The sequence below is a fragment of the Carassius auratus genome, linkage group LG30F (genome assembly GCF_003368295.1).
Source record: "Carassius auratus strain Wakin linkage group LG30F, ASM336829v1, whole genome shotgun sequence".
NCBI classification, from domain to species: Eukaryota; Metazoa; Chordata; class Actinopteri; order Cypriniformes; family Cyprinidae; genus Carassius; species Carassius auratus.
Window position 1 is genome coordinate 375980 of NC_039294.1, and position 13214 is coordinate 389193.

At 34.9% G+C, this 13214-nt stretch overlaps 1 protein-coding gene across 2 annotated transcripts in view; it reads left to right on the forward strand.

Moving 5' to 3' along the window:
* The window catches only part of gak (cyclin G associated kinase), a 38250-nt gene that overhangs the window by 15480 nt on the left and 9556 nt on the right, over window positions 1-13214 (forward strand). Inside the window, exons 11-20 of one of the 2 annotated variants that reach the window (XM_026240450.1) lie at window positions 1186-1306; window positions 2647-2652; window positions 3294-3343; window positions 3433-3581; window positions 4711-4833; window positions 5025-5158; window positions 8691-8885; window positions 8972-9089; window positions 10331-10410; window positions 10509-10702. In XM_026240450.1, the coding sequence (XP_026096235.1) occupies window positions 1186-1306; window positions 2647-2652; window positions 3294-3343; window positions 3433-3581; window positions 4711-4833; window positions 5025-5158; window positions 8691-8885; window positions 8972-9089; window positions 10331-10410; window positions 10509-10702 (1170 nt within the window). The remainder of the gene's footprint in view (window positions 1-1185; window positions 1307-2646; window positions 2653-3293; window positions 3344-3432; window positions 3582-4710; window positions 4834-5024; window positions 5159-8690; window positions 8886-8971; window positions 9090-10330; window positions 10411-10508; window positions 10703-13214) is intronic. The other variant, XM_026240451.1, reaches the window with a different exon arrangement.

The following is a 13214-nucleotide window of genomic DNA, read 5'->3' on the forward strand; positions in this document are numbered from 1 at the left end:
CCAAGCTTCCCTTACTCTAAGGCTAATAAATGTATTTCATGATCTGGGTCATTATTTAATACAAAGCCACACATAATGTTTCTACTGTATCTCTGTCAATCACTCTGATATTTAGTTAAAATGAGTATGCGTTCATATGTGTTAAGGGCTAGATTGTCGCTGGAGGAAACAGCTGTGATGTGATGAGTGGTGAACGGAGCGAAAAATTTACAGTAGATGGGAAACCGATTGCTCCCTCGTGAACTTTTGTAAACTGTATTTATGACAAGGAGCTGCACAGATACAGATATTCTGACAATCTGTTGATAAATACACACCTTGTGTCCTCTGTTTGTGTTTGAGTCCGCTCGCGCTGCTCCACCGCGGTCTGCGGATTGAAGAGCGCGCTGAGAGACTAAATGCTAAAAAAGCCTAGCGACGCCCGTGCTTCTGGTGTACATTTAGAAGAACCAGGACAAATATTTCAATCGATCGCTCAGGCATTTAAGAGGCACCGAAATGAGGCACTGAAATCTATGTTCTGATTCGGTTCGGTGCATACCGGTTCGATAGGTACCATTTTAGTATTTTTAGTTATATACTTTTTGGTTGAATAGTATGAATAATATTAAATGGTAATTTTGTATTTTTAATATATGTTAGTTATTTGGTTTCGCACTTTAACAAATTTATAATAAATATATAAATATAAATAAGGATGAACTGATGTGGGGATCCATAAAAGCATTTACTCATGTTATCTAAGTTAATAATATTAATAATAAATTTATTAATAATAAAATGATAGAAGCAGAACCAGCTGTACTAGTCTATATTGGCAATGTCATTCTAAATAAATGGTTATTATTTTAGCAACTTAGACATCTAAGCCTTCAGAAGACGTTTAGGAGCATGAAAATCCAATATAACTGAGATGAGCAGAAGATGTGTGTTTTTTTACATAGTAGTGTTTTCAGAACTTTTAAATATCTTGGGCTGAATCTTTGGCCTTTTAGAGTGAACTAGCCCCTAGATCATTTGGGTCGTAAAGAACATTTCTTGGTTCTTGACAAGTGTTGATTTAGAGTCATTGCAAAGAGACGTTTCTTGTGTGCATATGTCAAATATATTAATCAAAGCTGTAGTCCCGGAAAAGTTCTTTTGACAAGCGTTGGCCTGCGGTTATGTGTGTGTTTGCATCTCCAGGTGTGTATGACACAGACCCAGCCATGGGTGGAGGCTTCCTGGATATTCTTAAAGGAGGAACCGAAAGATTCCTCACCAACATCAAAGACACTTCCTCCAAAGTCATCCAGTCGGTGGCCAGGTGAGCGATGCATTCAGCCTGCAGTAAAACACCCCTTCAGCTGTCCCACGTTAACTACTGTAGTGCACACACCTTGCTCAAGTGTTTGGTTTGGAGAGAGTACTAGTAATCTGCTGGTGGCTAATCTGAGATGACTTAATCTAGCTCACAAAAAATGGCACCCGCTGCTGTCTTTGAGCATGTTTTCAAATGTCTATGCTTTAAGTATAAATAGAGGCTCTTTTTAATGAGCTGTAGCATTTTAAGGCCTCGTGAAGGCGGTTTCAAAATGTTGGCAGAATAATTTTACTATCTTCCAGTCCTGGCCAAATTCTGCAGTAGCATTACAGTTAAACTTCACAGAGAGATGACATTGTGATGAACAAATCCAGATAGAGGACTTAGCAAGAGAATTCTTAATTTATAAATATTTTGTTTCATTTTGAAATTATAATATATAATAATATATAATATTATTATTAAAAGGGGAGATTTTTATCCAAACATTGCACTACATGCATTTGTATTTGGTATTTGGTATTAGTTATATTATGTCTTATGTCTTTATGATTTTTCCCAAATATTCATATTTAGCTTTAATTTTTTTAATACATTTTTGTTTTAATGTTAGTAATATTATGCGTTTTATCTTTTTTCAAACAATCATATTAAGCTTTTATTAAAATTTTTGATTTATTATTAGTAGTTTTATTATGTTTTTTGTCATTGTTTATATATTTTTCTTTTTTCTATTTGGCTTTTAATTTGTTTGTTTTTTGTTATTAGTAATTTGTCATTTTAGTTCTTATTTTATTTCAGCTTTATGTTAGCAGAACGTAATTTAAATATGTTTTTATTAAATTTACCAATAACAACACTGACTCAAATCCAAAAAAAGTAAATAAATGACAGGATACCATCTCATTACAATTCATGCTGCACAATTATTCCTGCACAATGTACGTGCTAGTTATTATATCCTATTTATACATCATACTCAAAACTAATGACATTTATAAATGTAAATGTCTTCAATTCTGAGTCCATGTTGATTTGATCATAATTTGATGAGTCTAACTGCAGTGACTGGACATTAATCTCTTGGTAAACTCAATCAGGGTTTTGTTTATGACACACACTGATCTACCAGATCATAAATTCCCCTCCACTCCCCCTCCATAATCTGTTTGTATTTATTAATCATGTTTAATAACTACCCCCTCACGTCTCCACAAGTCTGTCATGTTTATTTCCTCCTCAGTTGGCCCATTTTTCTTTCAGTTTGTTTTGTTCATTGTCTTGTGTTGTTCATTTTGTTCCTGAATCACGTCTCTCGGTCCCAAATCTCCAACGCCTTTCAGCTCCAGGTAACTATGGGACAGCGCCTGTGTGTCTATGTTTGCGTTATGTGTGTATGTGCAGAGATGGTGTGTGAACTTCACTCCACCTTCATCTGACGGCTTTGTTCACTGTTTGTTCTTAACCAGAGTCTGCTTCCATCAGTACAGCATTACCCTGATCAGTAGAGTTTCTTAAAAGTTAAAAAGGCTGCCTACTAAACCCACATGTGTGATCGCTGCTGAGTGCTTCGAAGGAATAGTTCACTATATTCCAAGCTTTCTAAAAACGATGATCTCTTAAGATCACCAAAGCTGCATTTATTTGATCACAATACAGTAAAAACAGTAATATAGTGAAACGGAATTCAAATAAAATCAGTACAATAAATGAAATCTTACCGACCCCAAACATTTGAAATATATTATATATATCAGAATGAATAGAAGTTAGTCAACGTTTCTTTGTTGAGTGAACTATTCCTTGAAGTCTTTGCCTTTTTAGTCCCAGATTTCCGCAAAAGTTGTTATAAAGTTTGTTCACTGGTTGAGTTTTAATACAAGCCATTACCTGTTTTATGTCGATGTTTAGCCTGTAATCCAGATGTTTTTTTAGTGCTTGGATTGTTGTTGTGTTCGTGCATCTAAATCTGTGTCCTATTCTGTCTCAGTTATGCTAAAGGAGACCTGGACCTGTCCTACATCACCTCCAGAGTAGCAGGTACACTCATCTGTGCAATACGGCTTTCAGATTCATTTTGGAGACCTGAACACTAACATAAAGTTGTCTATATGTATTTTTTTTCGCAGTCATGTCTTTCCCAGCTGAAGGTGTTGAATCTGCCATTAAGAATAACATTGAGGATGTGCGTCTGTTCCTGGATTCTCGACACGCGGGTCATTATGCAGTATACAACCTCTCCAAACGCTCCTACAGGCCGGCCAGGTTTCACAACAGGGTAAGAGTGGAGAGCAAAGCAGATAGCTTTTCTCTAATGCAAATTATTAATAGATTACAGGGATCTAAACTGATGGCTTATCCTAATCTCATAAATCAGTGTTGTTATTGTTATCAAAAAAAAAAAAAAACGTAAAAGAAAAAACAAATCATTGTTAATTTGAAGCACTAAAATAAAATTAAAATCCTAAAGTTCAATAGAAATGTAAAATAATAAAGGCATATTACAAAATTATCAGAGCTTAAATTAAAATGAGAACAGAATATATGAGCATAAAATATGAAAATAGAAAAACAGAAACTAGTTTAGGTTAAAATATTCATTTGGAAGTAAGACTGAAATAGCACGACAAAAAAAAAAAAAAATAATAATAAAATATTTGATCTCAATTAATCTCAATTTGGTAAACTTTTGTTGTATAGCACTTAAAGAAAAAAAAAATACCGTATTTTTCGGACTATAAGTCACACCTGAGTATAAGTCTCATCAGTCCAAAAATACGTCATGATGAGAAAAAAAACATATATAAGTCGCACCAGACTATAAGTCGCATTTATTTAGAACCAAGAACCAAGAGAAAACATTACCGTCTCCAGCCGCAAGAGGGCTGGAGACGGTAATGTTTTCTATTGGTTCATTTCTCTTGGTTCATTTCTCTTGGTTCATGTCAAATTAATTTTTATAAATAAGTCGCACCTGACTATAAGTCGCAGGACCAGCCAAACTATGAAATAAAGTGTGACTTATAGTCCGGAAAATACGGTAACGGGAATTGTTTCAGTTGATTACATTTTAAAAGATGAGTTAATTTGTTGCTGCTTTGTCTTTATTTGATGACCTCATGACAATTAACTGATATTAAATTATTAATCCAAAAAAAAACTAAACAGAATTTCTGAAAAATCTAACATTTAATTGGGCCCTAGTATTGTCAAAAATAATAATAATAAATAAATTTTTTGGCAATTCAATTGATTAGACATGCTTTTTAATTTGACATTTACATTTATTGTAACCAGTATAATGCAAAAAAAAAAAAAGAAAAATCAACCATTTCAATGAAAAAATATTTCATAGGGCTCTACATGCTTTACTTGATAAAACTCATAATTGTGTGGTGTGTGTGCAGGTATCAGAGTGCGGTTGGCAGCCTCGACGAGCTCCCACACTGAACAACTTGTACAATATATGTAAAAACATGCACCAGTGGCTCAAACAGGATCAGAGGAACATCTGCATCGTACATTGTCTGGTGAGTAAACACACATTTACCACCCTTTTCCAACAGTGTTACTATATAAACTGCCCACAAACAAACTATTACACTCTGGTCTCTGTTAACAAGTCATAATCTTAGTTTTAATAGCATTCATTAATTTAATTCAGCATATTCTGAAGAAACATTTGTCTTAGGTGTGTCCTGTCATCTTCATGTTTTTGTAGGATGGACGGGCAGCGTCGGCCGTGGTGGTTTGTGCGTTCCTCTGTTTCTGTCGTCTGTTCTCTACAGCTGAGGCTGCAGTTTACATGTTCAGTATGAAGCGATGCCCACCGGGCATCTCGCCCTCACACAAACGGTAACAACTTCCTGTCATTTTCTCACTTTGTTCCTTTGAATTAAGACGTACCACACACCACAGTGTCAGGGCAGGTTGTTCTAGAACAGAAATAGACACTCGAGGATTAATACAGAAGCTCAGGTGCATGAACATGAGCAGTGAGCCGCAGGTGTGACAGTTCTTTAGTGTTGAGGTCACTTCCTGCCACAACTGTTCTTTGGCTCGCCAAGAGCTTCTGCCGAACTTCGCAAGCTCATGGGACTCTTTTGATTCTAACCAAGTGTGAATGTGTGCGGTTGCTGGAGCTGACTTTGTCAGCTAAAAGTAAAGGAAGTGACATAACCTTGAACAGAACATTGAGTTCTGCTGCTCACCAGAACCTTGGCAGCGTTACTTTATCATTTGTATACAAAAAAATTCATTGCCGTTTGGAATTTATATGTTCACATTGCATTTTAATTTTACTGATTTTGTTTTGTGCTTTTGTCATTTTAGTATCATTTTTTATGTTTTAGTACTATAATTTCATCTTATTTAAATCAGTTAGTTGGCAAGGGGGAAAAAATCCCATTTTAATTTAATCTTATATACATTTTGTTTTAGAATAGTTTCATTTCAATTAACAAAAATATTTGTTGTAGTTTTATTTAACCATAACCACGGTTATTATTGTTAACTAAAACTGAAACCACAAAAATATTTTCATTACTTGATATCAAATATGTGAAAACTTTTTTCATTTCATTCACTGTTATTTTATTTCAGCTAGTTGCCAAGCTGTTTCTCATTTTTGTTTCGAATAAGTTGAAGAGCTAAAATAACTAAAAACTAAAACTTGATAAAAAAAAATATATATATAGACATATTTAACAAAAATTAAATTAAAAAGACAAATATGAAACAAAATGACTAAAACTTTTAACTAAAATTCATAAGATAAATGTTAAAATACAAAGGATTTCCTCAGTTATTATATGTTAACTTATACCATTTAAAGTTGGTAAACCTTGTAACTTAAACAATGCATGCAAAAATATACTTTATAGAACAAAGTCTTTTATAGAGGTTTTATGAAAGTCCAAACAGTCACCTCAGTTATTCATAAAAGTATTAAAATGTTAAAGGGTGCTTTTTAGGCAACTTTGCAACACAGCAAGCACACATTTGTGCAAATATCTCACGTATGACATCTCCTGATGTGTGAAATCTACTTGTGAGGATGTGTGGTTCCTGGCAAAGATCGTAATGATCTCCCTTCATGAGAATGAGGTCAAATGTCTCATTCCAGAACATAGATGTTAGATGATGAACCATGATTGTGCTAAATGTTAATGGTGCTTGCTAAGCAGTCATCCCTATTACAGTATAAACGCTTCTCTATTGCTTTTTAACAACAACATAAGAACAGTAGTTTGCGATTTGCTAAAATTAAAGCAAACCCACAATTGTGTATCTTTTTGTAAATTATTTGTAATTTCAAGAATGAACCTATTTGACACTTGTTACATACTTTCAGTCTCTCCCCAACTAAACCATACCAACAAACTCAGGAGAAATACATTTAAATAATCATGATCATTAATAAATAGTTACAATTAAATACGTAAATAATTAAAAAACTAATCAAATAACAACCATTGTGCATCTTTAACAAATAGTACCTTATTTGTCCAGCAATTTTAAGTCACCATAATAAAAAATATGAACAAACTAAAGATGGTTCTCTCCATTTTTTGCGACAATTTGCATTTGATTGTGAGACTAGGATTTGATGAACCCTGATTTTGCAGATTGCTAATGGTGCTTTCTTAGCAATCACATGATCATGTTGTAAAACTCCACTTTTGCTTTTTAAAAGCTCTTTGTTCAAACCCTGGTGTATTGAAATGAGTACTATCAAACAATTAATTGCATCCAAAATTAAAGTTTTTGTTTACATAATATATGTGTGTGTGTGCTGTGTATATTTAGTATGTATTTATAAATACAAACACATTCATGTATATATTTAAGAAAAATTTTATGTATGTTTCCAAAATATATACTGAATGTGTGCGTGTTTATATAAACATAATAAATATGCACACTACACATACATATATTATGTAAACAAAAACTTTTATTTTGAAAGTGATTAATCATGATTGATTGTTTGACAGCACTAATTGAAATATTTTAAAGGGGGGGTGAAATGCTCGTTTTCACTCAAAATCCTGTTAATCTTGAGTACCTATAGAGTAGTACTGCATCCTTCATAACTCCAAAAAGTCTTTAGTTTTATTATATTCATAAGAGAAAGATAGTCTGTACCGACTTTTCCCGGAAAAACACGACAGGCTGGAGGCGTGACGTGTGGGCGGAGCTATAGAATCACGAGCGTGAGTAAGCTTTTGCGTTGAGAGCGTCTGGAAGCTGTGACACAGATCCAGAGGCTGAAATTTAACAAGAGCAGCATCAGCAAATGACGTCTCTATGTGGTATGTACTAAAACTGTATATATTTGCTTAGCGGTTTTGGAAAATGACTAAGTTCCACTTTATGTCGTCTTTTTTTTTTTTTTTTAAGCTGTACATGTGGAAAGTGCAGTTTGATGACAACATCACATGTTGTTTACTTGATGTGCTTACGCGCCGATAGCTAAGTTAACAACACAGAGATATTTGAAGCAGTTTTACTCACCACCTGCGGTTCCAACACACGATCGTGACCCTTTTTCGTTGGGACTGCATTATCCTTAAGAAATAAACGATGTGCAAACCCGGCGTCAAACTGAGCCTTGTTTGTAAAACAAGCATCTTCGAAATGCAGGGAACAAACAAAAACACTTGCACAACTCTGTTGATGCTCTGTAAAAATAAACTCCATCCACTGGTCCCTTAATGCTGTTTTTTTTTTGGTAATCTGTGCAGGGTTGTCTTGCCCTGGCAACCAAAAACACACTTCTGTGACATTTCGCGACGCTCTCGCTCTGATCAGTGAATGTCTGTGCTCTCAGTGCTTTGCTATACGGGAGCGCGCGCTCTTCCGGGAGAAGTGCCCTAGGACCCATATAAGGAAATTCCGCTCCATCTAACGTCACACAGAGCCATACTCGAAAAAAACTTTCCGAAACTTGTGACAAACCGGGAGGAGTATTGTAATGTACAAATTAATGTTTGAAACTTTGTCCGTGTTTAGCATGGGAATCCAACTCTTTAACAGTGTAAAAAACTCAGTATGCATGAAATAGCATTCACCCCCCTTTAAAATATTATCTTTTGCATATAGAAAAGTACCAGCCTGTTTTAAAGAAAGTGTCAGAGAGGAGGGTCACAGTTTAATCACAGTTTTTTTGTAAAAAAGCCTTGACTAATATCTTAGTCAAAGCAACTACACATTCTGTTCCTGAGCTACATATGTCCAACAGTTTTGTTAATTTTGCCATGGTGAAGATACAAAAGTCTTGGATGTAGCCTTGTAAATTTGGGTTCAGCTCAAGGTCAAAATATGTAGTTTAGCTGTAGGTGTATGTTGATGAATTGCGTTAAGCGATGACTGTTGTTGTTTGTAGGTATATTGAGTACATGTGTGATATTATGGCAGAAGAGCCCATAATTCCCCACAGCAAGCCTATAACCATCCACTCCGTCGTCATGACTCCCGTACCGCTCTTTAATAAGCAGAGAAATGGCTGTCGGCCGTTCTGTGAGGTTTACGTCGGTGACGAGCGCATCGCAACCACTTCACAGGAATATGACCGAATGAAGTAAGACAACTTTGCTAATAGATATTATTGAAAGTGAGAATGTACACAGTGTCTGTATCTCTTAATTACCTTTGGCATTTCTGCAGGGATTTTAAGACGGAGGACGGGCGAGCGGAGATTCCCCTGAATATTACTGTGCAGGGAGACGTGCTGATAGTGATTTATCACGCTCGCTCTACACTGGGGGGACGTCTGCAGGCCAAAGTAAGGCCCACAATGACTGATATTTATGAATACTGTCCCAGTACATTTTAATAAGCAGAAATTAACAAATGCAAAGAAAATGAGATTTTTTAGGAATTGCATTATTATGATATAAATGGCAACAATGTCTTTTATATAGCACAGTTGGAATGTTATAATTTATGTTAAGTTGAATTATATATTGCATGATTTTTTTTTTTTTTTGTATAATTCATTATGAATAATTTTAATAATAATTACATTTTTTATTATTTTTACATTTATATATTATTTATACTTAACATAATTCATATTCTTTTTCTGATTAGGTCATAATAACGTAGTATTGTTCATACTTTTCTATACCTTGACAGTGTAAGTTACTTGGAAATTTATGGGACAGTCATAAGACTCCCGGTTTTCATCCAAAATATTTTACATTTTGTTCCGAAGACAAACAAAGCTTTTACGGGTTTGGAACAACATGGGGGTAAGTGATTAATGACAAAATTACCATTTTGGGGTGGAGTATCGCTTTAAATGAACACAATTTAAACAGTAAAGATTTTATTGCGCAAAAAAACGCTAAAAGCATTATAGACTAATTGATCTTCTACACAAATTAAACAAATAATTAAAACAAATAATAATAATTCTAATTATTTAAATTAACTTACCGTATTTTCCAGACTATAAGTCGCACTTTTTTTCATAGTTTGGCTGGTCCTGCGACTTATAGTCAGGTGCGACTTATTTATCAAAATTAATTTGACATGAACCAAGAGAAATGAACTAAGACACCTGAACCAATAGAAAACATTACCGTCTACAGCCATGAGAGGGCGCTCTATGCTGCTCAGTGCTCCTGTAGTCTACACTGAGAACAAGGAGCGCCCTCTCTTGGTTCTAAATAAATGCGACTTATAGTCCAGTGCGACTTGTATATGTTTTTTTCCTCATCATGAGGTATTTTTGGACTGATGCGACTTATACTCAGGTGCGTCTTATAGTCCGAAAAATACGGTATATTAAATAGGCTACACCAAAAATGCCTATTTTTAATGCATTTAATGTTTTAATTAAATGGAATCTGCTCCACAGCAGTCCTTACACCGCAATTTGGTAGACAAATCACCCAACCCTACACCGCAATTTGGTAGACAAATTGCCCAACCCTACTTCACACTAGAAGTTTTCGAAACTTGACCATTTCCACTCATTGTTTCAGTCATTGCCAACATGCTGTGTTGTGGTTTTTGTAGATGGCTTCCATGAAGATGTTTCAGATCCAGTTCCATACTGGGTTTGTGCCCAGAAATGCCTCCACCGTCAAATTTGCCAAGTAAGTTTCACATTACTTTTCAATGATCTCACATCAGTTTCTGTTGTGAATCAAAATATAATGCTCTTTTAAAATGATGGTGCTGTGTGTATTTGCAGGTATGATCTCGATGCTTGCGACATCCAGGAGAAATACCCCGACCTCTTCCAGGTGCATGTAAATGTGGAGGTGGAGCCTCAGGATCGCCCTAGCAACAAGACTCCGCCTTGGGAAAACTTCGCCACTAAAGGACTCAATCCCAAGATCCTTTTCTCCAACAGAGATGAACAGCAAGAGATCCTGACAAAATTTGGTGAGTTTTGAGAGTAATGTAGTTATCAAACTTGTGATGATCACTGGGCATTTATGGCAAGCGACTGCTTATGATCCACTGTTGGTGAATTATGACAGTGTTTACTTAGTGGTGTTCATATTGTAATATTTTGTGGATAGCTGTAAGAGTTTTTTTTTTTTTTTTTTTTTTTTTTTTAATGAGCAGCTAGAAAAAGTAGTAAAGCATAGACATTTCAAAATAAGAGCCCTTGTCCATTTTAGACTTGTTTCTAATTAAAAGTAACACATTATTGTTTTTATTCTGTAAATTATTGGTATTTGGTTAAACAAGTAAACTGTATCTAGCATTTAATTCTTTCCTGTCAAAGGAAGTAAAGACTAAGAACATTATTTAACATATTCAGGATATAGATTTTTACTATTTTTGGCACAATAATCTGTATACATAGCTGCAAACTCTTGCAAAGGTACTTGTGATCTTACAAGGGTAAATAAAGAACTGGGGATGGTTGCATAAACTGTTTAAACTAGTCTTAAAAAGTTAGTCGTAATTTTAATTTTTTGTCAAGACTGGCCCTAACATTTTAATATAAAAAATAGATTGGTCTTATTTGTATTGGAAAAGTAAGCATGATTATCCTCTGGGCAGATCTGCTAGTTTTATCTTTTGTAACATGGGATTTTGACCAAATATGTTCAGTCTTACAGTAATTGTTTTATAATGTTGCAACAAGATGTAAATGTTTTTTTTTGTTTTTTGGTGATAAAGTACAGTTTTGGACATATAAGGTAATAAAAAATATATAGTGGTGGGCCGTTATCGCTGTTAACGCGAGACTCTTATCGGGCGATAGAAAAAATATCGCCGTTAATCTATTCTCAAAGTTGGGTTGGGAGCTGGGTCTATTCTAAGCAAGCTATGATGACTTTCACCATGATATTTTATATAATCGACTGGCTGAGGCCATACTAAAAAGATGCTCAGGACAGTTGACGGGCCACTGCTGCGCATCGTCATGAAAGCTTATCTTTCTCACGTGTTGTTAAGCCATACCGCTTGTCGATTTAAACATTAAAGCATCCAAACACAAGAGGCGGTAAAGCTGAACAGAGTAGCGCGTGCCGTTAGGTGCGCACGAGAGAGAGAGAGCTGTGTATCACGGACAGCGACACTGAACCGAGCTCTCTTCTGCGAAGTTCACCTCGAAGTTCCTCCTGCACCTGAACGAACAAATGCAAATCGCAGTTTGAACAAACAAAAAGATGTGAAAGAGCCCAATTCAGTACTTGCGGTATTCTGTTGTTCAGGGCTCGCGCAGAGAAAGGCGTCTCAAAAAACTAGAACATCGTATTTGCTTATTTTTGCTCTTGTGCCGACAAATACATACAAAATATGTCAAAATATCCACCTTGGAAATTATGCTGGAAAAAACAGTTATTTCTTAAGTGGAAGTAAACAGTTGAGGAAAAAAATGGGATGTGTATTATATTGGATGCGTTCATGGCCTCTTAAAGGGGCCGCGCCTAATTTAGCTACTGGCTGCTGTAATGTTAATCCAAGAAAATGAAAATGAAAATCACTCACTGCTCTTGACTGAATTTCTTTGTAGTTTTAACAGTCAAACCAAAAATTATTAAGAAACCAGATATAATTTTTGATATATATAGCAAAACTGTAATAATGTGAGAAATGTTGAAGGTGTCTGAATAAATGTAGGTTTAATTGTATATTTCATTTTTACATTGAAGACTATCCAGTGCTATTATTTGGTTTCTGTACCTTGACACCTACAAACTTGAAAAGAAAAAACTTAAACATTGGTGTGAAACAGCCAGAAGTAATGTTGTTTGCACCTTGTGCAATGTGGAATTAGTTTTCAGCTTTTTCAAGCACTTTGTGATGCATTTTGGAAACAGGAGATGAGCCCCTTTTCTAATGCACCACCTAGCTTGATAAACCCCTTCTCAAAGACTTACTGTTTGTCAATTTTATTTGGGTAACACACATATTCTGAATGCCTTCGGCAGAATTTGAATTATCCATTTTAATCTAGATTAATCTAGATTAATTTCAAGATCACAGTGAGATTAATCTAGATTAAAAAAATTAATCTATGCCCACCTCTAAAAAAAATAAAAAATAAAAAACTTTTAAGTAACTACAAATGAGCATGTAAAGCAAATATCCGTGTGTAAAAGAAATTCCGTGTGGAGCATGCCCTGATCTGCGCAGTGTTCTCACCTTTTTCCCCCCTAGTATAGTATAGTGCCTTTCTTTAAATATATTATTTATTATTATATATCTGCAAAATCCAATATAAATCAACCTTTATTTTGTATGCAATGATATATTAGTGCATATATGAATTTAAATTCATATGTATATATTAGGGCTGTGCAAAAAATCGAATGCGATTTTCATGCGCATCTTGTCAGTAAAGGCTCTCCTGTGATTTGTAGTATATCTCCAGCACGTGCCCAATTACTTCTCAAAACTAGCCCAATCGCGTTTCGTTCCAGGTGATAAAATA